The sequence below is a fragment of the Myxine glutinosa genome, chromosome 10 (genome assembly GCF_964187855.1).
Source record: "Myxine glutinosa chromosome 10, kmMyxGlut1.1, whole genome shotgun sequence".
NCBI classification, from domain to species: Eukaryota; Metazoa; Chordata; class Myxini; order Myxiniformes; family Myxinidae; genus Myxine; species Myxine glutinosa.
The window spans coordinates 118318329-118346158 of NC_136270.1; the positions used below are offsets into that span (position 1 = coordinate 118318329).

A 27830-nucleotide genomic window follows, 5' to 3' on the forward strand; every position below is an offset into this window, starting at 1 on the left:
TAAAGACATTGCTAGCATAATAATTAAGACAATTATTCCAAATGTGTTGCCAGGAAGCTTATATTTCTCTGACATTATTTGCTGGGTTTATTCCCCAAAAAATTATCTTTTGAACCTTAAGTTACTGTACACTTCCTCTAATTTCTACAGCTCCGAGTATTGCATTTTGTCTTAACAAATAGATGTTCCTACATTTGTCTATAATCTGATGTTGCTTTTTTTTTTCATTTCCTTCTGCCCTTACACCCCTCACCCATTTCCCCTCCAATCCCTACCCAAACTAACTTTCCACCATAGGGTGCATCTTCTAGCCTGGTGGTAAAGTTTGCCGACACGGACAAGGAGCGCACGCTGAGACCGCATGCAGCAGATGGCTGGCCCACTAGGAATGTTCAACCCAATGGCCATACAATTTGGGGCCTATGGGGCTTACACTCAGGCTGTGAGCATGAGGCTTCACGTCGTCAAAGTACCCGCAATACATGTTGCCATTTTTGTTCGTCGAATGTCACTCGTAACATCCGACACCTCATCTCACCTATGGTGTCCATTTTTACCACTTAAGCTCTGTTGCCTTTATCGTTCCACGACATGATATCCTGTTCCTTTCTCCACCAGCTGATGCAACAGCAAGCTGCATTAATGGCCGCCGCAGCTCACGGAGCCTACCTCACCCCCCATGGCTGCTCTCACGGCTGCGCAAATGCAGCAAGTGGCTGCGGTTAATATGAACGGGCTGGGTCGCTACACCCATCACCCCAGCTTCTGGTGAGATATTGTGTCACTCTACTGCACTTGGTCAGCCAGTCATTCATTCCATCATTCATTCCATCATTCATTCATGCATGAAATGACACAAATCCAACAATATTGTACATAGATGGCAAAATTACCTTTTAGCTGTCTAGTCTGGTTACATTGGGCTTGACAGACTGACTGCAGGTGTAGAGTGGTGTAAGTCAGGTTCACCATGTTTTTTCGTTCAAAATTTTGGTAGATAGCAAAACTATACATTTTGGAATATTCAGAGCATGAGGAATCCAAAAATTAATGTTGGCATTTTGCGTAGACACCTTTGCGAAAATGACACTCAGGACAGTGATGAAGATCTGTAAAAGCATAATCCTGAACGGTATAGACCTCGTAGATCCTGTGTGTAGGACTTTATAGTTCAATCTGATACTAACAAGGCTGCTTTCTTGCTTTATAAACCCATACCTATAACTTCAAAGGACTTGCAATATCATGTATTATGTAATACAGTTACATCACAAATATAAAGACAATGGTTTTCAATTAACCTTTTTTATTGCTTTTCTATAATCCTGAGCACTATTTTGAGGCCTTTATTGGATTCATTGACCCAGGAAAACATAGGGATTAGCATATTTAATTAAGTCTCTAGGTTGACCTAGAAGCCGAGATAGCACAAATTATGTATTTTATGGCGGCCATTTTTGAAAACCCAAAATGGCGGCCATGCAGGTGTCTGTGCAAATGCCAACATTGATTTTCGGATTCTCCATGCTCTGATGATTCCAAAAAATGTACAGGTTTGCTAATTCCCAAAATTTTGAACGAAATTATATTTGTTAACTTGGTGAACCTGACTCTGTGGTCTTCTCGGGTATTCCTTGAGACACCATGAGGTTACATCGGTCGCTCTCGTCAAAGAGTGGTTCCTTTTACACTTATAGCAAATTCACGGTCCCAGGTGTTCACATGTCTCCCTAGGATTTGCCCAATATAAGGCCAATCCCATCAATGATGCATAAATATATGAGAAATTGTTGTGTTCATAACATCTGGCCCTCCAAACAATAAAATATCTAAGTTAAATTGAATTCTAAATCCTCAAACTACTCTCACGATTTACATTGAAAACCATAGTTTACTTACCGATTGAATGCTTCCTCAATCATGCAACTGAACATCACCTGAGTATTTACCATACAGACATCCTCAGTGAATACAAAATGATTTCCTTCGATTTGTGGGCGTGGCTTTGGCAAGTGGCCTGACAAGCTGTGAAGCTCTAAACGCATCTTCTTCTTCTCTTTCTCTCCAATCCTTCATTTTTTTTTTTAGTGCATCCGAAACATGTCAAAAAAATTGCTCCGGTTCAATCTCTCAGGAGCTGTAAGAATATCAAATTGTGATTGGCTGAAGCCAGTCACGCAATTCATCTCTGCTCTTCTCAATGAAAATGATTCACAATTGTCATACCTGGCAGTTTATATGGCAGTGTGTGATATGATAATGTTATTCCTGTTATAGTTCAGCTATAGTTCAGTCTGTAAATATATATTGATCAAGATCACTTTCTGTTTTGCAACATCTGAAATATACCTTAGCTTTTACTGTATTTGAATATATATGTATATATATGTATATATATATATATATAATATATATATATATAATATATATATATATATATATAAGCAAAGATTTGCGGTTGTGAGTAAATCCAAATGACTCCATGGTAAGATCTCCAACCTTTAATTGAACAAACAATGACTCAACGTTTTCGATTAACAACATGTGAAGCCACACGCCTCCGTTAATCTTCCTCAAGAGTGATAAAATCATCTCAAACATCCCTTACATGCACAGTGGGCGGGGTATATGCAAAGTGGGGTGGGCAATGCTGACAGCAATGAAACCGTATCACACCGCTTTCGTGAACGGAGACGTTACTGACCAAATTCAAAAATCAACCGCATATTAACAGCTCAAAATAATCCTGTAAGCAATGCTGGATTATAACGCAAGTGTTGAGAAAATCCGGAACAATCATTACATTTAATCAAAAGTTAAACTTGCAAACAATTAAATTGTAAATTAAATTAAAACTGTAAATATATTAAAGCCAAAATTTTTTAAGACAAAATAAAATTGTCACATTATCACGAACATCACATGTGGCCCTATGCGGTAAAGGTGAATGCGGGAAGGAGGTTGGTTTTAGGGGGGATAAAATGGGGGGGGGGACCAGAGGGGGGTTGGAAGTGGAGGGGGGGGTGTGGGAGAGGGGTGGTTTGGAGGGATTGGAGGTGGGAGGGGGAAATTTGGTCCGAATAAAAACCTTGTGTGATATATTATGTGGGACTCGTTGTTCAAAGTACGGAATGCTGCTTCGTTTACACAAGAGTGGGTCAAAAGATACCGGTAAGTCAACGACTAATAAATATATATAATATAAATAATTTATATATTATATAAATTTAAAAAATGTGTGTGTGTGTGTGTGTGTGTGTGTGTGTGTGTGTGTGTGTGTGTGTGTGTGTGTGTGTGTTTGTGTGCGTGTGCACGCGCACTACGTGACTCACAAGTATGTGGACACCCGAACATCACACATCTCATTCCAAAATCATGCGCATTAATATGGAGTTGGTCCCCCTTTGCTGTTATAACAGCTTACACCCTTCTGGGAAGGCTTTCCATGAGATGTTGGAACATTGCTGTGGGTATTTGCTTCCATTCAGCCACAAGAGCATTAGTGAGGTTTGGCACTGATGTTGGGCGATTAGGCCTGGCTCGCAGTCAACGTCTGCAATTCATCCCAAAGGTGTTTGATATGAGGTTGAGGTCAGGGTTCTGTGCAGCCCTGTCAAGTTCTTCCACACCGATCTCGCCAAACCATTTCTGTATGGACCTCGCTTTGTGCACGGGGGCATTGTCATGCTGAAACAGGAAAGGGCCTTCCCCAAACTGTTGCCACAAAGTTGAAGTACACAATCCTATAGAATGTCATTGTATGCTGTGGTATGAAGATTTCCCTTCACTGGAACTAAGGGGCCAAGCCTGAACCATGGCAAACAGCCCAGACCATTATTCCTCCTCCACCAAACTTTACAGTTGGCACTCATGGATTTGGGCAGGTAGTGTTTTCCTGACATCCGCCAAACCCAGATTTGCCCGTCGGACTGCCAGATGGTGAAGCGTAATTCATCACTCTAGAGAATGCATTTCCCCTGCTCAAGAGTCGAATGGTGGCGAGCTTTACACCACTCCAGCCGATGCTCGGCATTGCGCATGGTGATCTTAGGACTTGTGTTTGTGGTTGCTCAGCCATGGAAGCCCATTTCATGAAGCTCCACGACGTACAGTTGTTGTGCTGACGTTGCTTCCAGAGGCAGTTTGGAACTCGGTAGTGAATGTTGCAACCAAGGACAGACGATCTTTACGCGCTACGTGCTTCAGCACTCGGCAGTCCCGTTCTGTGAGCTTGTGTGGCCTACCACTTCGCGGCTGAACTGTTGTTGCTCCTAGACGTTTCCACTTCACAATAACAGCACTTACAGTTGACCGGGGCAGCTCTAGCAGGGCAGAAATTTGACGAACTGACTTGTTGGAAAGGTGGCATTCCGATGACGGTGCTACGTTGAAAGTCACTGAGCTCTTCAGTATGGCCCATTCTACTGCCAATGTTTGTCTATGGAGATTGCATGGCTGTGTGCTTGGTTATATATACCTGTCAGCAATGGGTGTGGCTGAAATAGTCAAATCCACTAATTAGAAAGGGTGTCCGCATACTTTGGTCATATAGTGTATATTTTATATATATATATATATATATATATATATAATATATATATAGATATATATATATATATATATATATATATACACGTGTGTGTGTGTGTGTGTGTGTGTGTGTGTGTGTGTGTGTGTGTGTTTTATATATACTAGGACGTGCCCGTACGTGGGTGCCCGTACGTGCGTGCAAAAAAACATGCGTGCAAACAACAACAAAAAAAAAACTTTGAAACCACGTGGCAGTAACGACCACAGAACCCCCCCCTCTATTTACATGAAATGGTTTGGTCCATTCGCAACGACCACAGAAACCCCCCCCCCCCCCCTCTATTTACATGAAATGGTTTGGTCCATTCGCAAAGCCAAAGCGAACGGCGAACGGCTAAATCGCCATAGCTCGGTAACTACTTGTCCGATTAATATGAAACCTTGAAAAGGCACATCCTCGGGTCCCCAGCAATATACCTGGCAAGTTTCAAGTATATCGGACCCGTGGTTGTCGAGAAACAGCGGTCACAGACACACAGACACACAGACACACATACAGAGATTACTGGAATTATAGATACTAGGGCATGCCCGTACTATATATATATCTAAAATTATATCCCCCCCCCCTCTATTTACATGAAATGGTTTGGTCCAAAGCGAACGGCTTGCGAGTACGGTGACAATCCCCCCCCCTCTATTTACATGAAATGGTTTGGTCCAAAGCGAACGGCTTGCGAGTACGGTGACAATCCCCCCCCCCCCCCTATTTACATGAAATGGTTTGGTCCAAAGCGAACGGCTTGCGAGTACGGTGACAATCCCCCCCCCCCCCCCCTCTATTTACATGCAATGGTTTGGTCCAAAGCGAACGGCTTGCGGAGTTTGGTAAAGAAATCGCCATAGCTCGGTAACTACTTGTCCGATTAATATGAAACCTTGAAAAGGCACATCCTCGGGTCCCCAGCAATATACCTGGCAAGTTTCAAGTATATCGGACCAGTAGTTGTCGAGAAACAGCGGTCGCATACACACACACACACACACAGAGATTACTGGAATTATAGATACTAGGGCATGCCCGTACTATATATATATCTAAAATTATATCCCCCCCCTCTATTTACATGGAATGGTTTGGTCCAAAGCGAACGGCTTGCGAGTACGGTGACAATCCCCCCCCTCTATTTACATGAAATGGTTTGGTCCAAAGCGAACGGCTTGCGGAATTTGGTAAAGAAATCGCCATAGCGTGCACAAACGCGCAGGAAAGCGAAAGAATCGCAAATTAGTTTTAATTAGTTTTAAAACATAGTTTAACGCCAACATAGTTTGCCAACGTGAAATAAATGAATACGCTCTCAAATGTGCCGTCCGAGGCAGAGTCTGTTCGCCACGTTCGGCACACGTGATAACTCGCTGCTCTCTGATTGGTTGAATCGTTTTTTGGACATAGCTCGGTAACTACTTGTCCGATTAATATGAAACCTTGAAAAGGCACATCCTCGGGTCCCCAGCAATATACCTGGCAAGTTTCAAGTATATCGGACCCGTGGTTGTCGAGAAACAGCGGTCACAGACAAACACACAGACATACACACATACACACACACACACACACACACACACACACACACACACAGAGATTACTGGAATTATAGATAGATAATATATATATATATATATACTGTGTTGCTCCTATACTTTAAAAGTAATTTAAGGTGTGACTGGTTCAGGTGAAAAGCATTTAAGTGATGGTAGTATGGTTTCTATGTTCAAATTTCTGATAGACAATCTTACAGCAATACACCTCTCTGCCACACTCCATGACACTCATTCACTCCATTGGCATTTGTGGGAATAACCCCTGGATGACCTCGCACTGGGTTTTTCACTAATCACCCACTGTCTGGACAATTTCAACCACTCAACTGCTGCACACAATTTTCCATGATAGGCCATAATCACCAAAGTGCACTGGAAGTAAGAAGTATTTGATTCATTTCAGGAAATTAAATCCTCTCCTTGGTATTAAATAAATATACTCCATAATGGAACCTCGATCTAACTAGGCATGTCCTCCATACGGCTGCTAGCTTGGTTCATGCGCACTTTGGCAGAATTACAGGTAGTACCAATTCTGCCTGTGAAGCACCATTCCAACAGTTTAATTAGAGGTGGTCGGCTCCATGACAGTCTGCTAAGTTTGGAGGCAATATGTTCCACCTGTATTAACAAACGCACAACTTTCACTCGAATCATGCTTGTAATTTAATCTTTTTCACAAAATCATCCAAACAGACTAAATCACCTGCATTTCGTTCACCTTTTATCGTTGGAAAGAACATCACAGAACCTGAATACCAAATTCTCCGATCAATGAACATATATTATTTCGAAAGAATACGTCACAATTACGTTTTGAGTTGTTGGAGGTGGAATAAGAGGCCACTCCCACCATCCAAAAATACCTCCTCAGGCCTGGTTATATGTCCAGACAGTATAGTGAACAATTTCATACAGTCTGCTGAACAAAACACTGAGAAAAATCTGTCGACACAAGGGAGGTGATGGGGGTTGGTGGGGGGGTTTGGCTTACCTGAGCTTTCCTGACATCTGGCCTACTTTACTTTATTCGCACCTATTCTTGAGCTCGCAAAGGAAAACCAAATCTTGAGAGATTAAGCTTATATTTAGAACTGGTGGATATTCCCATCATGGACGAGTGATGGAATGGAATGGCATTTGGTTGTATTGGAAGGTCACAGAACAACAACAACAACAATAACAACAATCCTGTCACAATTGGAATTGAAGCACTGCACACCAGAATGCTGTGACGTCATCTGGCACAGTGAATGCTTTGAAAAAAGATTCCTTTCGACATTTTATTATCCCTATATGATTGTTTATACCATGTCGGGCCAACTTTGCTCAGCAATTTAACGTGGTGATATTTCCACAAAGTGATGCTTTCTTCAGGGACACCACAATTTAACACACACCACCACCAGAGGACACTGTGTTCAATGCTCGGCACTCACACCAGAAATTATTTTTGGGCAGCTGAGCACACACACCAATTTTTCCATCACATACATACATGCCCACATATGCCATAGATCAATTGTATGTAAGCAGAGTCCCCTCCCTACATGCGACCTTGTTCCAAGCATGCAAAACGTTCTTCTGACACGTCCCTTTATTTTGGGTGGTGTATAGGCAATAGACCACTGCCTCGATCGCTCCCAAAAATAAAGATAAATTAACTGGGTCACGTCGATGAAGCAAAAACATGCGTACTGTTTATGTGCATATACAGTGCATTCAGAAAGTATTCAGACCCCTTCACTTTTTTCACATTTTGTTTTGTTGCAGCCTTTTGCTGAAATCCCTTAAATTCATTTTTTCCCTCATCAATCTACACTCAATATCCCATAATGACAAAGAGAAAACAGGATTTTGGAAAGTTTTGCAAATTTATTAAAAAGAAAAAACTGAAATATCACATTTACATAAGTATTCATACCCTTTGCTATGACACTTGAAATTTAGCTCAGGTGCCTCCCATTTCTCTTGATCATCTTTGAGATGTTTCTACACCTTGATTGGAGTCCACCTGTGGTAAATTCAATTGATTGGACATGATTTGGAGAGGCACACACCTGTCTATATTAAGGTCTCACAGCTGACAATGCATATCAGAGCAAAAACCAAGCCATGAGGTCGAAGGAACTGCCTGCAGAGCTCAGAGACAGGATTGTGTCGAGGCACAGATCTGGGGAAGCCTACAAAAAAATATCTGCTGCATTGAAGGTTCCCAAGAGCACAGTGGCCTCCATAATTCTTAAATGGAAGAAGTTTGGAACAACCAGGATTCTTCCTCGAGCTGGCCGCCCGGCCAAACTGAGCAATCGGGGGTGAAGGGCCTTGGTAAGAGAGGTGACCAAGAACCCGATGGTCACTCTGGCTGAGCTCCAGAGATCCTGTGTGGAGATGGGAGAAACTTGCAGAAGAACAACCATCACTGCAACACTCCACCGATCTGGGCTTTATGGCAGAGTGGCCAGACGGAAGCCAAACAGTTCAATCTTGGTTTCATCAGACCACAGAATCTTGTTTCTCACAGTCTGAGAGTCCTATCGGTGCTTTTTTGCAAACTCCAAGCGGGCTTTCATGTCTTTCACTGAGGAGAGGCTTCCGTCTGGCCACTCTGTCATAAATCCCAGATCGGTGGGGTGTTGCAGTGATGGTTGTCCTTCTTGAAGTTTCTCCCATCTCCACACAGGATCTCTGGAGCTCAGCCGGAGTGACCATCGGGTTCTTGGTCACCTCTCTTACCAAGGCCCTTCTCCCCCGATTGCTCAGTTTGGCCGGTCGGCCAGCTCTAGGAAGAGTCCTGGTTGTTCTAAACTTCTTCCATTTAAGAATTATGGAGGCCACTGTGCTCTTGGGAACCTTCAATGCAGCAGAATTTTTTTTGTAGACTTCCCCAGATCTGTGCCTCGACACAATCCTGTCTCTGAGCTCTGCAGGCAGTTTCTTCGACCTCATGGCTTGGTTTTTGCTCTGATATGCATCGTCAGCTGTGAGACCTTATATAGACAGGTGTGTGCCTCTCCAAATCATGTCCAATCAATTGAATTTACCACAGGTGGACTCCACTCAAGGTGCAGAAACATCTCAAAGATGATCAAGAGAAATGGGAGGCACCTGAGCTAAATTTCAATTGTCATAGCAAAGGGTATGAATACTTATGTCAATGTGATATTTCAGTTTTTTCTTTTTAATAAATTTGCAAAACTTTCTAAAATCCTGTTTTCTCTTTGTCATTATGGGGTATTGAGTGTAGATTGATGAGGGAAAAAATGAATTTAAACGATTTCAGCATAAGGCTGCAACATAACAAAATGTGAAAAAAGTGAAGGGGTCTGAATACTTTCTGAATGCACTGTATAATGAATGCATCGTGGTTATTGGTTATGTAGCTCGCATAATTTCAATTACATCCCTCCTCTACCCAAAGGAAAGAAATGCCAAGATGGGCAAAAACGTTTTTGTTGAACATCAACAGAAACTTCAGAAAACACCTTCAGCCTGTCCTGAGTAATCCCTGAAAGTTTCAGCTTCCGAGGTCAAATCCTCACGGAGGAGTAGATGAAAAATGCATGCAAATTACTTCCCCTCAATTAATTATATATATAGCGATAGAATATTCAGAGCATCTCCATGAAAAAGAAATGCAAGTAAAAAAAAAAATCCCAAGATTGCTCACAACTCGAAAACAAGTGAGCGGTTGTAGTGCAGCGCACGATTAAAGGATGTTAACCGTAGGTGACCGTTTACCTTTGGTTAAAAAAGAACCAATGGGGAAAGAGTTTCCATCAAAAGTTGCATGTTAACCGTAGGTGACCGTTTACCTTTGGTTACAAAAGAACCAATGGAGAAAGAGTTTCCATCAAAAGTTGCATGTTAACCGTAGGTGACCATTTACCTTTGGTTACAAAAAAACCAATGGGGAAAGAGTTTCCATCAAAAGTTGCATGTTAACCGTAGGTGACCGTTTACCTTTGGCTACAAAAGAACCAATGGGGAAAGAGTTTCCATCAAAAGTTGCATGTTAACCCGAGGTGACCGTTCACCTTTGGTTAAAAAAGAACCAATGGGGAAAGAGTTTCCATCAAAAGTTGCATGTTAACCCGAGGTGACCGTTCACCTTTGGTTAAAAAAGAACCAATGGGGAAAGAGTTTCCATCAAAAGTTGCATGTTAACCGTAGGTGACCGTTTACCTTTGGTTACAAAAGAACCAATGGGGAAAGATTTTCCATCAAAAGTTGCATGTTAACCGTAGGTGACCGTTTACCTTTGGTTACAAAAGAACCAATGGGGAAAGAGTTTCCATCAAAAGTTGCATGTTAACCGTAGGTGACCGTTTACCTCCGGTTAAAAAAGAACCACCGGGGAAAGAGTTTCCATCAAAAGTTGCATGTTAACCGTAGGTGACCGTTTACCTTTGGCTACAAAAGAACCAATGGGGAAAGAGTTTCCATCAAAAGTTGCATGTTAACCCGAGGTGACCATTCACCTTTGGTTAAAAAAGGACCAATGGGGAAAGAGTTTCCATCAAAAGTTGCATGTTAACCCTAGGTTACCGTTTACCTTTGGTTAAAAAAGAACCAGTGGGGAAAGAGTTTCCATCGAAAGTTGAATGTGGTTTGATCAGCCTTTTGTGATTGCATTTAATTTACGTTCAAAGCAAAATGCGCTGTACGTCAGCAAGTGCACAACATTGCAAAAGTGATGGGACAACTTGTGAGTCGCTTCAAGCAACCATCATGAGAGTGTAAAGGTAAATGCAAATGTCCCAAAATAATGTCGTGTTTGAGAAGATATTGAATCTATCTTTATGAGTCCTCCAGGTAAGCGTGCACCGTACATCATATTAATTTATTCGACAGAAACTATGCTCGCCAAGTTGACCTGTCCGCACACCGTATCCATCATGTGCGGTATACGTAACCCCGCTCCCCCGGTGCCACCTCCGTTCTGTCCATCATTTCAATCACGGACGTACAGCGATCCATTCCACCAGCCAGTTGGAAAAATGGAGTCTCGTCAAGGTCGGGTGGCACTCGAGAATGCTCACGGTCACCTGTCATAGCAGTTTGTGGATATGGGATGGAATGGGCGCATAACTGGGCCAAGAGTCTAATGTTATAATGTGTCTGTGGCTGAGAGATGGGGTCTCCTCAAAAATTTCTGCCAGTCTTATTCTTTTACCTTGCCTGAGCTGTTTCGGTCACTCAGGCCGCCAGGTAGGTGAACCGGTGTTCCCCGAAGAGGCTGAAATAATAGGGAAGAATTAGGCAAAAATTGTCCTATTTCACCTGCGTCTGACCACAGAAAGCCTGCTTTTAATGGATTGTGGCCTATGTCAGCCAAGGTCAGGATTGGCCTCTTCAGGGCAATGGAGCGAACACATTGCAAAGGGACAGAGGGAGATAGACAGCAGGGAAGGAAGACATGCATGGGCTGCAGGAGATGTACAAGGAGCAAAAATGGAATACACAGAGGAGTTGGAATATCAAATCAAAAATGGTTTATTAAAAGCATGTCTGGCAGCCAATGGCTGAATTACACATGCATATGATGAATCACAAAAATTGGCTGAATTACAAAAGATGTTTGGAAATGGAAAAATGGAGCGCGCGACCCGATTCGGTCTCTGGATTTGATCGCTCACTTTCTTATATAAACTCCTGGAAAGGAAAAAAGGGAAGAAAGAGTAAAGAAGACAAAAGAAAGGTAATAAATAATCCATAGCAGTAAAAGTAGTAATTTTATGAGCTATATGCTTTGACTTCAAATTACATTCAAACGTGAAGGCTCGAAGTAAATTGCTTATTGAGTTTATATTTGGGACAAACATCTTGGCGCATTGTTTTTACTCTAATTTATTCATACAAACTCAATATTGCCATTGCGCATTATAAATAATAGTGTTGTGCTGAAATGAAAATCGAGGGGGATATTACAAAGGGCATTCACAAGTTCTCGGAAATAGATACTCGCCGAGCCGCACTGACTCTTTTTTTTTCATTGTAGTCCACAGTGCAAGTATTGGTCTGTTCATGATCCCATCTGAACCCTCGGATCATAATGCAGGGAATCCGGGTTCAAATCCCATATACCGTTTGGTTTGCCCCATGTCGACCAACGTCTTTGTAATTCATGTAAAACTGGTATCCGGATCCGGATCTTCACCAAAATTGAATCGATTCGTCCGAGTCACACACCCAACCTGTCCGCCACGTTTCGTCTGAATCCGCCCACAACTTTTTGAGTTATCCTGCTCACAGAAAAAAAACAAAAAAACTTATTACCAAAAAAAAAAACAAACAAGGAAAAACATAAATGGGTGAAAACATGACCTCCGTCCACCTTAGGTAGCCGACATAGCAACACCTGATGTCTTCTAATATCTTTGTCCTGCATGTGATTTATGTACAAGCTCTTCCTTTAACCTTACGTAACTGCAAAGAGAAAAGTGTATGTGGTTAACATTACCAGTAACAGGCGTCCACAACCATCCTTGACAACGTTGTGGAACGTTGGCCGGGACCCTCACTTTTCTCCTCTTCCTCCCTCACTTTTGTCTTCTTCCTCCCTCACTTTTCTCCTCTTCCTCCCTCACTTTTCTCCTCTTCCTCCCTCACTTTTCTCTTCTTCCTCCCTCACTTTTCTCTTCTTCCTCCCTCACTTTTCTCTTCTTCCTCCCTCACTTTTCTCTTCTTCCTCCCTCACTTTTCTCTTCTTCCTCCCTCACTTTTCTCTTCTTCCTCCCTCACTTTTCTCTTCTTCCTGCCTCACTTTTCTCTTCTTCCTCCCTCACTTTTCTCTTCTTCCTCCCTCACTTTTCTCTTCTTCCTCCCTCACTTTTCTCTTCTTCCTCCCTCACTTTTCTCTTCTTCCTGCCTCACTTTTCTCTTCTTCCTCCCTCACTTTTTTCTTCTACCTCCCTCACTTTTCTCTTCTTCCTCCCTCACTTCTCATTCTCCTCACCTTTATTCGCTTTTGAATTCGATTTCTCCGCAACCGCTTGAGCGATCGACACAAAACTTTCAACATCGGTGTTCCCACGCATGTAGAAATTCTTTACAAAGTTACATGGCGATTGGATGTAAAATGTGGCCGGCATTCCAAAAAGTCTCTTTTCTGTAGGCGTGGGTTGCAGGGTGTTTCAAGTATCGGGACTGTTTTCCCGACCTTCTACGTATAAAGCGAGGTTTCCTCAATCTTGCTTCACTCGGCCAGATTATTACTACGCACCATGCTTTATACAGAGCATCGGTTCCGCCAAAGCAGGTACTTAGCTAGGTGTATTCTTTCGTATGCCGCACAAGACTGCGGGGTAGCATCATTGGCCGAGCCACTGATGCCACTGATGCAATGTGGTTAGGACAATAATTTGCAATTTGTTTAGGATGTACCTCTCTGCCCCTCCCTCTCTGCACCTCTACCTCTTGGTGATAGCTCGCCTACTATGCGCGAAGGACGGTGTAGGATCTTTAACGTCAACCAACTAATGTCGCAGACGGGACGCTTTGCTATTGGTTACAATATCGAATGGGTCGCCTGCTTCACTCGGCCAGATTATTACTACGCACCATGCTTTATACAGAGCATCGGTGGGTCGCCTGCTTCACTCGGCCAGATTATTACTACGCACCATGCTTTATACAGAGCATCGGTTCCGCCAAAGCAGGTACTTAGCTAGGTGTATTCTTTCGTATGCCGCACAAGACTGCGGGGTAGCATCATTGGCCGAGCCACTGATGCCACTGATGCAATGTGGTTAGGACAATAATTTGCAATTTGTTTAGGATGTACCTCTCTGCCCCTCCCTCTCTGCACCTCTACCTCTTGGTGATAGCTCGCCTACTATGCGCGAAGGACGGTGTAGGATCTTTAACGTCAACCAACTAATGTCGGCAGACGGGACGCTTTGCTATTGGTTACAATATCGAATGGGTCGCCATTCTGACACAAGACACGCGGCATGTGAAGCACCAGGGTGACCGTTTATAGCTGGGCCGAGATTCGAACTGAACGGGTGCACACAGCTTTAAGCTCTCTATCTGTCAGGCCACATATATGATGGGCAAGAAAAGTATTTTCTTGATAATAAATATTGTATGCATTGAAAAATGAAACCGTTGGTGTTTCTTGTACGATTGTGAGTGTAATGTCCCGCGATGAAGCTGAGTGTATGGGCCTATCATTTTCTCATCGCATACAGGTCGGTGGTCTCTCTGTCTTCTACCGCCTCCTTTCTGGTCTTCTACCCTCTGCTCTTTCCGTGCCCACCCACCCCCCCCTCCCAGGTTCCTTCAGGGTGTGGTCCACCAGCAACCCCTTCTGGTGAAACTCCCAAAATCCAGGGTCACTGCTCACCTCCTCTCATTTGATCCTCTTTTCTCCCACCTATGGAACCAACTTCCACATCATCTTCAGTCTCATTCCTCCCTCCAGGTCTTCAAGACAACTGTTCACCACCATCTCAGGTCATCTCATCTCAGGTTCACCCCCATCCAAACCCCTGACACCGTTTATGCTCTTCCCCTCCAACCTCCCCAAACTTCCTTACAAATTTCCAGTTTTTCTATTCCTGAGAGTTTACTTCTGTATCCATGTTGTCCACCCTGTGTGTCCTCCCCTACCCCTCATTCCTCCCCACATACCTTATTTGTTAAGATTTTCCTCAATTTTGTCTTTCAGCACTGCTGTCTTCACCCCCTCCCAATATCCCTTCCCCACCTCTCTTCTCCCAACACTGAAACATGAATATTAAATAATTATCTGATTCCTTCCATGGCCACATTCCTATAGTGTTTAATTAAGTTGATATATGTGGGAAAAGTACATGCCCAGACCGGGAATCGAACCCAGGTCCTCTGGAAAACGGTACCAGTGCTCTACCATCTGACCTATCTGGGTGACCCTGACTGATTTAATTATTTAATCCTGTTCATTAATCTTATTGCTTCACTACGCCCCCAGTGGTGTTTGTAATAGTGGACATGGATTTGGCCCCACATTGGAGGAAGACCCTCTCGTGTTCAGGCCGTTGGTGCTCCTATGGTTGGCAGCGAGTGCCCCAGATGCATTGACGGAAAGAGAGTGGCAATCGTATGTGTGGGAAAATTGCATGCTCAGTCAGGGTCACCCAGATAGCTCAGATGGCAGAGCACTGGTACCGTTTTCCCGAGGACTTGGGTTCGATTCCTGGTCTGGGCATGTACTTTTCCCATATATATCAATTTAATTATTTAATCCTGTTCATTCACATAGTGTTTAAATGGGCTGAACTGATTAAGCAACGCTAAGGTTACCAGCGCCACCTTGGCCACACCAAGCTCGGATAAGCGTGCGAGTGGAGACATTCCATCAAGTTCCCGTACCGAGCAAGTCGGAATGAAGTATCTCTTGGCTATGATGGACTAAACAACAGGAAGACAAAGTGATAGAGAGAGGGAGATAGCAGGAATGGGATTAAATGAAGTGAAGGTTTTACGAGGCTTCTTGTACAAACTTGTATAAATTGTTTGCCATTCCCAACACCATCTCCTCAAGGTGGAGAACGCTGTGCGGGATTAAAAAGAACGCTGATGATACATCCCCGGGATGAAAAAGCACTTTTGGAAGTGAAACGAGTTCAAACTTATCGTAATGACCTTGAGTGGCCTCGCACTCCGTGCCTTGACAGCTGGATCTGATTGCCAATGCTGCTGCAACAAGAACCCAAATGTCAGTTTGGAAAAGAAAAAAAATCCCATCTCTTTGGCCATAAAACAGCAGCTGTGGCTTTGCCCTCCACAACCCAACTTCACTGAGATGAGTTCAGGAGATTGTACGACTCACCTTGTTGGAACGTCCAATCATTGTTGGTATCTCCTTGCACGCTCGTGCTGCTTCGCGGAGTCTCGTCGTGATGGTGACTTGGGCTTGGACTCCACAACGGGAGTCTTCAAACTCTCTGGTCATGATTATCCTGACAATCCTCAGCTGACAACGCTCGACCTTCCATGACGGAGGTCTCCAATCCAAATATAAAATGGATGCTGCTTCTCCATCCAAGTGCAAAACTTTTGAGACGCAATCAAAATCTGGCACGTCCAGTCCAATAATAATCTGTGTCCTTTATACTCACAAATGACGACGCCATTAGGTACACAATAACTACATCATGATGTGACTTTCTACAAGAAGAAAAATGATTGGTCTAACTGTAAAGTCCTGTCAGCTCCAGATACCTAAATGAGTGTTTCGCTCTCTAGAGCATTTCCTCCTGAATTGATGACTTCGGTTCTCCCACAGTTCTCCAAGACCTGGTGGCTCCTACAACTGGTTGTTCCTACACCTGGTTCCTCTTGCACCTGGTTCCTCTTGCACCTGTTTCCTCTTGCACCTGTTTCCTCTTACACCTAGTTCCTCCTACACCTAGTTACCCGTACTCCTGGTTCCTCGTACACTTAGTTCCTCGTACATCTGGTTCCTCTACATCTGTTTCCTCCTACACCTGGTTGTTATTTTATTTATGTGGTCTTATGGGGGGGGGGGGGGGGGGGGGGAGGTTAGTTTAAAATGAAAACTAAATGCACATTGTAAGGAATCAATAATTTTCTGATACTTTTGGAATGTTACTTCACATGTTTTGCTTTGACAAGTAAAGAGCGAGATATTATACGTCTTCAGATTCAAGGTTTTGTTCCATTCATTCCTTGGAATAATGTGTTTCAAAACGGTCCTTCTCAACATCATTAGCATATCCCATAGAGAAGCAGAAGGAAGCCTGCTCGTTTAGCAATCCCTCAAGCACCCTCTAAGGTCAGTGGCCTCTCTGTTTGTCTATATATCTCTCTCTCTCTCTCTCTCTCTCTCCCTCTCTCCCTCTCTCCCTCTCTCCCTCTCTCCCACTCTCCCTCTCTCTCCCTCTCTCTCTCTCTCTCTCTCCCCCTCTCTCTCTCTCCCCCTCTCTCTCTCTCCCCCTCTCTCTCTCTCTCCCCCTCTCTCTCTCTCCCCCTCTCTCTCTCTCCCCCTCTCTCTCTCTCCCCCTCTCTCTCTCTCCCCCTCTCTCTCTCTCCCCCTCTCTCTCTCTCCCCCTCTCTCTCTCTCCCCCTCTCCCCCTCTCCCCCTCTCCCCCTCTCCCCCTCTCCCCCTCTCTCTCTCCCCCTCTCCCCCTCTCTCTCTCTCCCCCCCTCTCTCTCTCCCCCTCTACATCTCCCTCTGCCTCTCGACTTCTCTTTGTTCCCATAACTCTCTAAATTTCTGCCCCTCTACCTCTCTCTCCCTCTCTTTCCCTCTCTTTATCCTCCTCGCTCTCTCTCTCTGTCTCTCTCTCTGCCCCTCCCTCTTTGCCCCTCTACCTCTCACTCTGCCTCTCTCTCTCTGCCCCTCTATCTCTCCCTTTGCCCATCAACCTCGCTCTGTGCCCATGCCTCTCTAATTTCTGCTCTTCTACCTCTCTCCCTCTGCCCCTCTCTCCCCCTTTCTCTCTCTCTCCCCCTCTCTCTGCCCCTCCCTCTGCCCTTATACCTCTCACTTTCTCTCTCCCCCTATACCTCTCACTTTCTCTCTCCCCCTCTCTCTGCCCTCTCTGTTTCATGATATTTGTCACCTTTATCCCCCTCCCTCTCTCTCTCCCCCTCCCTCTCTGCCCTTATACCTCTCTCTTTCTACCCCTCTACCTCTCTCTGCCCCTCTCTCCCCCTTTCTCTCTCTCTCCCCCTCTCTCTGCCCCTCCCTCTCTGCCCCCCTCTCTGCCCCTCCCTCTCTGCCCTTATATGTCTCTCTCTCTGCCCCTCTACCTCTCTCTGCCCCTCTCTCCCCCTTTCTCTCTCTCTGCCCCTCTCGCTGCCCCTCCCTCTCTGCCCCTCCCTCTCTGTCCTTATACGTCTCTCTCTCTGCCCCTCTACCTCTCTCTCTGCCCCTCTACCTCTCTCTCTGCCCCTCTCTCCCCCTTTCTCTCTCTCTCTCCTCTCTCTCTGCCCTTCTACTTCTCTCTCTAGGCCCCTCTCTCCCCCTCTCTCTCTGCTCCTGTCTATTTTCCCCTTCCCCTCTCTCTCTCTCTCTTTCTCTCTGCACTTCTCTACCTCACTGCTTTTCTCCCTTTCTCTCTCCTTCTCTCTCCTTCTCTCTCTTTCTCTCTACATATCTCTACTTCATATCTGTCCCTCTCCGCCCCCACCCTCTCCCTCAATCCCTCCAGGTCGTACAAGTCATTTCAGTAATCAGTTCCTTGTGAAAGTCACAAAATGCACATTTGCTGCTCACTTCCACTCCATTGTTATTTTTTTCTCATGTTTGGCTTGCGGAACGTCTTTCCTCAGTCCGTTCAATCTCGTTCCAACCTCAGGTCATCCTCCATCCCTCCCTATCCATGTTCTTTCCCAACCTCATTAACAAACCCTCCCCTTATACTTGTAGGTCACCATTCCCTCTCCTGTTCATTCGTTCCACTTGTTGTCGCACAGATATAGCTTCTTCCCTCTGTCCCCTCGCTCTTCCATGAGCCTTGGCTTTGTATCCCCAAACAACTCACACTTACCTTTTCTAATGGTGACTTAGTCAACCAAGACGATGTACACCTAAGGTTATTTAGCCACAAGAGACCATTTGGCAATGGTGCACCATGTCCACATCAGTGTTAATAAGTAAATAATTTATTTTATCCCTCCATGTTTAATATTCATCTTATTCCCTTTTACTTATTGAAGAAAGTGCCTTTAAAAATTAACTCGGCATCAAGCTTGCGATGCATGTCGGATCAAATACCATATTTTTAACGGTTTTACATGGATTATTGGGCCTCACTCGGGCTTCTCCTCGGTAGGATTTTAATGCCTATTCTTAGTTGCCCTGAGGGCAATAGGAGTTAGCCATAAAGTGTGGCCTGGAATTACTGAGCAGATGTGGATCAGGGAACATGGAGAAAATGAATGACCCTTCTCTGAAGGTCAGCAGAGTGATCCAGCTGGGTTCTTTTTTTTTTAACCAACAATCTGATATATGCATGTGTAAATTCTCATGAGAGGATCTTGCTTTTCGCAATGTTTGAATCCAAGGTTTGAATGTGGCTGAAGACATCATGGTGCAGCATTTGGGATTTGGATTCTCAGATTCTGAAGCTCGAGGATGTCAGTTCCTGTCCTCACCACAAACTACCACAACATACCTGTGGTTAAAATAATGTTTGAAGAAACACAGAATACTGTGGATGAAAAACACCTTGAAACGTTCCGCGTGTACATCGTTTTTGGTAATGCTTGCTATAGTCTGCCCGCCTGGGTGAGCACACCTGTGTCCCAAGCTCCTCTTCCATAGCACTCGTACTCGCACTCAAGCACTTACAATGTTCCATGGTTTAAAAAATATATTTTGGAGAGGGGACAAGGGAGGAGGGCTGGATGATTCATTAGGTTTGATAAGTTTTATTACAGTAAAGACAAGTCACCTGCTTCCACAGAGAGAGGGTTGGGGGCAGGAGGCGGGCCGGGGAGGGGGGGTGGGGGGGGGGTGATTAATTATTTTAACCTTGGGTACCCCCAGCACATAATATTGCAAAATTTGGTGGATATTGGCTCTTTCATTTCTATAAGTTTCATTCACACATACTGTACATACATAATTACATCCATGCATATGCATCTACATATGTAAACGCATACATAATTACATGCATATACAATATACATACACGCATACATAATTACATACATGTACAATATACATATACATACATACACATACATGCATGCATAATTACATACATATACATATAAATACACACATACGTAATTACATACATGTACAATGTACATACATGCATGCATAATTACATACATGTACAATATACATACACGCCCACATAATTACATACATGTACAATATACATACATATAAATACATGCATACATAATTACATACATGTACAATATACATATACATATAAATACACACATACATAATTACATACATGTACAATATACATACACGCATACATAATTACATACATGTACAATATACATATACATACATACACATACATGCATGCATAATTACATACATATACATATAAATACACACATACATAATTACATACATGTACAATGTACATACATGCATGCATAATTACATACATGTACAATATACATATATATATACACATACATATACACATACATGTATGCATAATTACATACATCTACATATAAATACACACAGACATAATTACATACATGTACAATATACATACACGCATACATAATTATGTACATGTACAATATACATATACATACATATGCATAGATGCATGCATAACTACATATATATACATATGAATACACACATACATAATTACATACATGTACAATGTACATACACGCATACATAATTACATACATGTACAATATACATATAAATACACATACATGCATGCATAATTACATACATATACATATACAGGGTGTTTCAAAAAGAGATCCAAGTTTAAACGTTTATTTAAAAAGAAACAAACCTCAGGAACGTGAACCAAACATTTCTTCAAAGCTTATGACATGGTATTTTCTCCCACTGATTGCTATTGCAGTAGCTCACTGCTAGAGTTAGTGAGAGTCCAAGGTCTGAAATTGGCATTTACGCAAAATCCTTGTAATTGACGTTCTCGATGTGTGCCCCTCAGCGGTTCAGACAAGCATTGATCCTGACTCCAAAGTTCTGTCCAACTTTCCTGCAGGTCTCATGTGGCACTGTCTGGAGGTAGTCTGACACCTCCAGGCTTCAGATCATCCAGTGTGGCAGGGCGGTTGACGTAGACAGAGCAGTACCCAGGGCAACGAGGCCGTCCTGCTGTTGTTGTTCTCAAACCAGTAAGGCCCTAGCATTCCCCATCTTGCATTGAAGGGGCAGAAGCATGTGATGTTAGGCCCTTTCAGGCACCTTTCAGTGATCTCAGGTAGTTATGCCCCCCAGAAAATGTTGTTGTGGTTGTTGATTTAGTCTCATACCACAGAGCCACCACTTTTGTCTTCTGTTCCACTGTCAATGGTATAGTTGAGCTACAGAGCTATAGATCCCAGGGAACAAACACCACGACAACACCACCAAACGCTGAAAAGGAAAAAGGTGTAGGTCAATAAACAAAGAAATGGCAGGAAGTCAAAGTTGTATCAATCATTTTGAAACATCCTGTACGTATACATTGCCATATACATATATATATACATTGCCATATACATATATACATACATTGCCATATGCATATGCATATACTACACACACATATACATACACACATACATAATTACATACATACATACACATACATACATGCACACATAATTACATACATACATTGTCGCGATCCCGGCTGTGAAATGGTTCCCAGCACGGAATACGGACGTTAATGTCCGGGCTTCAAGTAGTCCACGGAGTGGACAGAGAGAACTCAATAAACACCGTTGTGTTTTAATCGGCCTTCTAGGGGTAAGGCACGATGCTTTATTGGCTCGATCACAAAACCATGAAAGGTAACAAAATGGAATAAACTGCACAAAGCCTGCAGGAACTGTCGGCAACAGACGCTCCAAACAGGACGCAGGTAAGATCACTCGCGGCTCCAATCGACGATCTCCGGGACTCTTAGGGTAACAGGATGGAATTCACCGCACAAGGCCGGCAGGAACGGTCGGCCAGCAGCTCCAACACGAAGCAGGCAATCACTCGCGGTTCCAATCTACGAGATCCGGGACTCGGAGGGTAACAGGATGGAATTCACCGCACAAGGCCGGCAGGAACGGTCGGCCAGCAGCTCCAACACGAAGCAGGCAATCACTCGCGGTTCCAATCTACGAGATCCGGGAATCACTCGTTCTCTTCCGGAGTTACTCGCTCGTAAAATACCGAACTGTAATCGACCAGCCCAACTCGGCTGTCGTGAGGATTCAAGGAAAGCCCTTTTGAGATTTCCCACTCGGAGCCTTCGAGCCGCGTCCGTTGTACAAGATGGCGACCGCGCTCTCTGGACTCTCCACCAATCACGTGCCGAATCGCCTCCCGATCGCGTGAGGCTCCAAGGAGGCCACGTCACGCGGTGGGCGGGGCACCAAATCTGGGTGAGAACAGGTGGTTTCACCGGTGGTTTCTCACAGTCCTCCCCCCCTAAGTAAAAACCCCGTCGAATAGACGGCGTTTTTAAAACCAGTATTTGTAGTAGGTGCAAATCACATGGCAAGATGATGGCGGTAATCGCTAACAGGCAATTAACGCAATTAACAATTATTAACACTTATTAACAACAATAACGCAACAATACAACGCAACGCAATAGCGCAACAATAACGCAATTATTAACGCACAGGCAATTAACAGGCATTAACAGGTTAACAATGAACCAGTTTGGTTTTTTTTTTTTTTTTTTTCACACACAAATTTTAACACCATACACCACATTAATATCTACCCTACAAGAGTTACACTTCACACAAAGCACAATAGAGAGGCAAGGGGGCCAAACTCAAGTTGGGGGAAGCGTTGACAGGAAGGAAACGGGCCGAGACCTAGAGCGGCGGGTACTCCTCCGGTGTCGAGAACAACAGTCATATGCGTAATGACCCCTTTCACCGCACTGGTAACATCGATCGTTCGGGTCGAAAGGCCTGCGGACCAAAGGGCGTCTGAAACGAGGCCGCCGCGACATGCCATTCGACATCTCGACGCACACACGCGATCCGCAAATTAACCTTCCATCAAGGGCTCTGACCGAATCTTCAGCATCTCGTGGCTCTTCAAACTCAACAACTGCAAATCCAGGTGGGTTTCGAGCAACCCATACGTTGCGGAGTGGTCCGTAATGTTCGAAGACCCTCCCTAGCTCGGCTTTCGCTGCTCCATTGCCCAGGTTTCCCACATATACCTTAGCATTAGCGTTCCTGCTAAATCGCGACATGGCGGGAGCGGTCCCTGAGGAGCACGGCACCTGAGGGTGGCTTGACGGGAGGCTCGGGTGGACTTCAGCTGACGCAACGTCACCGTCGGGAACTGGAGTCGAGGCGCTAGGCTCCTCGGGCCAGAGTGAAGATATGTCTGACTCCGCCACTCTCTCCGCCTGTTTACTCTGGGATCTAGTGACCCCCCCACAGGTCAGAGTCAATGACTCCTCCCTGGCCATGGCATCATTGCCAATCAGCAAGGAGACCCCGGGTATCGGGTAGTAGGGTACCACCACACAGGTCACTGGACCCTTAAAAATGTCACTCCGGACCTCGAGGAGGGCAAGGGGATACCGGCCAAGAACCCGGTCAATGCCCCGAAGGAGGGTATACTCGCCGGTATAACGCATCTGAGAGGCCGGAACTACCCCCGCCCGGAGAACACACCGTGTCGCCCCAGTATCCCGAAGGTATTGGGCCTCAAACTTCAGCCTCGAATCCGGGCCACCCACTAAGGCTGTCCCTGAATAATCCTGGTACAGTGGATGAATGGAATTAGCCTCGGTGGCAGTGACCTCGGTCACCGATGCCACCGTCGTGTGCGAGGGCCCGGCGGATGAGCTCCACTGATCTCCCTCCGACTTAACAGGAGGGTTGCCTCGGTAGGCCGGACTAGCGGGATTAGAGAAGCAGCGGTTTTCACCGTGCCCCACGCGTTTGCAGAAATCGCACCAGGGCCCTGCCCTGGTCTGCGGCTCGCGACCGCCACCAGTGGAGGGCATCGGAGAACCCCTCCCCTCGATCCAGCCGCCGGGCAGACGGGGGGCGGTCTTGATCGCAGACTCCTCCGTCTTACGACGCGACTGCGTGACTTGCAGCATTTTGCACGCCAAAACATGTTTATCAATAAGGTTGACGCAGTCTGCCAAGGAAACAGTGTCTTTGTCGACAAGAAACAATGCTAAGTCAGGCGGAAGCTGTTGATCGATACGGTAACGCACCAGGAGTTCCGCAACCGCTTGAGGTAACTCAACCTTGCTCCCCTTGAACCATCTCTGCAGCTGTTCCAACAAGGCCCGCGAATGTTCCTCATAGGTTTGACTGGACTCACGAGTCCAGCTGAAAAAATTTCTCCTATAAATACATGCGGACACCGCATAGGCGTTCAAAATCTCGGCCTTCAATGCCCTGTATTTGTTTGCGTCCTCGGTTGCCATCCTCGCATATACCTCCCTCGCCTTCTCAGATAGATGGCTCACAAGATGGCCGACCCACAAGCTCTCATCAATGCCACCGGCAGCCAACAACTTCTCCGCCATCTCCAGATACGCTTCTGGCTTCGTGTCTCCCGTCCAGTCCGGCAAACGAACATGAACAGTTTCCGGGACTCTTGCAGCAGACCCCTCTGCCCGCGGTCGTTCAGTCAACATTCGCAACTCATGCTCTCTGACGTGTTCAGCTTCTGCTGCTGCCTCTGCTGCTGCCGCACGCTCTCTCTCTCTCTCTCACGCTCTCTCTCTGCTGCCGCATGCTCTCTCTCTGCTGCCGCAGCACGCTCTCTCTCTCTCTCACGCTCTCTCTCTGCTGCTGTCTCTGCTGCCGCATGCGCTCTCTCTGCTGCTGCACGCTCTCCCTCTGCTGCCGCAGCACGCTCTGCCTCTGCCCTGTCATTCTCCCTGTTATACATGTCAAGTTGTTGAACCGGAGTCAGCCCGGTCCAGAAGGGCGAACGCATGCATTTAGTCATGATGGAATCGCTTCCTAACATCTCGGGTTGAGTGACCGGGTCAAGGCTGCTTGCGTCGCTCACATCGCCACCCACGTGACTGTCAACATGATCAGGTTGAACTCTCACTTCTCTGGTCGACATAGCTTGGCTACGAGTTATCATAAGACAAGGCACAAAACACAACGCTCAAACACAACGCTCTGTTGGGGAAATACGACACGAACTACACAATATCACCCGCACATCAAATTGCCAATGAGAAAAATACCACGTACAAATACTCACGTTTTTTTTTTTTTTTTTTGTCGGTTGTTTGGAGGGATCCGAGGCTCACTTATTCTGCAGTGAAGCACCACCCAAGACAGCGTCCTACGGCGAGAAAGTTCCTCCAAGACGGCGTCCGCTGGTGAGAAGATGCAGAGAAGATGCAGATGCCGAATTCCCGTCTCAATTCGAATGTCTCTCACTTGAAAGATCCCGGACGAGCCCCCATTTGTCGCGATCCCGGCTGTGAAATGGTTCCCAGCACGGAATACGGACGTTAATGTCCGGGCTTCAAGTAGTCCACGGAGTGGACAGAGAGAACTCAATAAACACCGTTGTGTTTTAATCGGCCTTCTAGGGGTAAGGCACGATGCTTTATTGGCTCGATCACAAAACCATGAAAGGTAACAAAATGGAATAAACTGCACAAAGCCTGCAGGAACTGTCGGCAACAGACGCTCCAAACAGGACGCAGGTAAGATCACTCGCGGCTCCAATCGACGATCTCCGGGACTCTTAGGGTAACAGGATGGAATTCACCGCACAAGGCCGGCAGGAACGGTCGGCCAGCAGCTCCAACACGAAGCAGGCAATCACTCGCGGTTCCAATCTACGAGATCCGGGAATCACTCGTTCTCTTCCGGAGTTACTCGCTCGTAAAATACCGAACTGTAATCGACCAGCCCAACTCGGCTGTCGTGAGGATTCAAGGAAAGCCCTTTTGAGATTTCCCACTCGGAGCCTTCGAGCCGCGTCCGTTGTACAAGATGGCGACCGCGCTCTCTGGACTCTCCACCAATCACGTGCCGAATCGCCTCCCGATCGCGTGAGGCTCCAAGGAGGCCACGTCACGCGGTGGGCGGGGCACCAAATCTGGGTGAGAACAGGTGGTTTCACCGGTGGTTTCTCACAACATGTACATATACAGTATGTGTACATATACAGTCACGTGAAAAAGTAAGTAAACCCCATGTAAAATTTTGACCTTTTCAACATATTTCAACCTACAGCTATTTGATCTTCATTTCAACAATATTGATAGATAAAGGTGATATAATATAACAAATATCATGAAACATTTACATTTTGTAGTCCATTGTATAATTTAAATAAACATAAATGCAAATTTCGCACGTGGAAAAAGTAAGAACACCCTTGGCTCTAATAGGTGGTGTTGCCCCCTTTGGCAGAAACAACCTCAAGTAGGCGTTTCTTATAACTGTCTACCAGTCTCTGACATCGACTGGCAGAATTTTTTGCCCACTCCTCCATGCAGAATTCTTTCAGCTGTGCGATGTTTGAGGGGTTTCTTGCATGCACAGCTCGTTTCAAATCCCCCCACAACATCTCGATGGGATTTAGATCCGGGCTTTGACTTGGCCATTCCAGAACCCTCCATTTCTCTCTTTTCAGCCATTCCTTGATGGATTTACTGGTATGTTTAGGGTCATTGTCATGTTGCAAGGTCCACCGTCGGTTGAGCTTCAACTTTCCGACAGATGGCCTCACATTATCCTCAAGCACCCTCCAGCACAATGAAGAATTCATTGTGGATTATATGATGGTGAGCTGCCCAGGCCCTGATGCAGCAAAGCTGCCCCAAACCATAATATTTCCACCACCATGCTTTACAGTTGGTATCAGGTTCTTGTGGTCAAATGCTGTCTTTGGTTTTCGCCAAACATGTCTTCTGGTACTGTGGCCAAATAGCTCTACCTTTGACTCATCTGTCCAGAGCACATTGTTCCAGAAGTGCTGGTCTTTGCCAAGGTGTTCATTGGCAAACTTTAGTCTTGCCCTGATGTTCTTTCTGGACAGGAAAGGTTTCCTCCTGGCACACCTCCCATGTAGATCAAATTTGTGCAGCCTCTTTCTAATGGTAGACTCGTGCACTTTGACATCAACAGTGGCAAGAGCTACCTGTAGGTCCCGTGATGACATTCTGGGGTTCTTAGAGACTTCTTTCAGCATCTTGCGGTCTGCTCTCGGGCTGAACTTGCTGGGGCGGCCTGGCCTGAACAAGTTGGCAGTTGTTTGGAATCTTCTCCACTTGTAGATGATCTTCTGGGCAGTCGAATGATTGATTTCAAATTGTTTGGAGATCTTTATAAATCCCTTCCCAGACTCGTAGGCATCTATAACCTTCTTTCTGAAGGCCTCAGAGAGCTCTTTTGATCTTGGCATGGTGACGCCGCACACTTCAACAACAATGAGCAAACCAAACTAAACGTCTGAGGTTTAAATAAGACAGGTTCCTCCAAGATCCTCTCCAACGATGTTCTAATCTGGTGCACCTGATTCAAATTTTAGGTATTTGAAGTAGTGATAAATGTGGGGGTGTACTTACTTTTTCCACATGCGAAATTTGCATTTATGTTTATTTAAATTATACAATGGACTACAAAATGTAAATGTTTCATGATATTTGTTATATTATATCACCTTTATCTTTCAATATTGTTGAAATGAAGATCAAATAGCTGTATGTTGAAATATGTTGAAAAAGTCAAAACTTTACATGGGGTGTACTTACTTTTTCACGTGACTATATGTATGTGTATATATATATGCATATGTATGTGTATGTATATGTATATGTATGTGTATGTATATGTATATGTATGTGTATATATATATATGTACCATAGGGGCAAAAGAATGGTGGACACATTGAAAACATTCTGTGAATACAAGCCGTCCAGACTTATGGGACACACCCTGTGTATATATATATACACACACACGTGCACGTATATGTATAGATATACAGTACATCTAGGTTCATGGATAGGTCATTACTAATGTTTATTTGAAACAA

The 27830-nt window shown here is 44.9% G+C and overlaps 1 protein-coding gene across 1 annotated transcript in view; it reads left to right on the top strand.

The window, feature by feature from the left end:
* The window catches only part of LOC137433836 (CUGBP Elav-like family member 4), a 577562-nt gene that overhangs the window by 420650 nt on the left and 129082 nt on the right, over positions 1–27830 (top strand). The window contains 5 exon segments of the mRNA XM_078785224.1: positions 298–357; positions 359–442; positions 619–675; positions 677–739; positions 741–768. Coding sequence (XP_078641350.1) covers positions 298–357; positions 359–442; positions 619–675; positions 677–739; positions 741–768 — 292 coding nt within the window.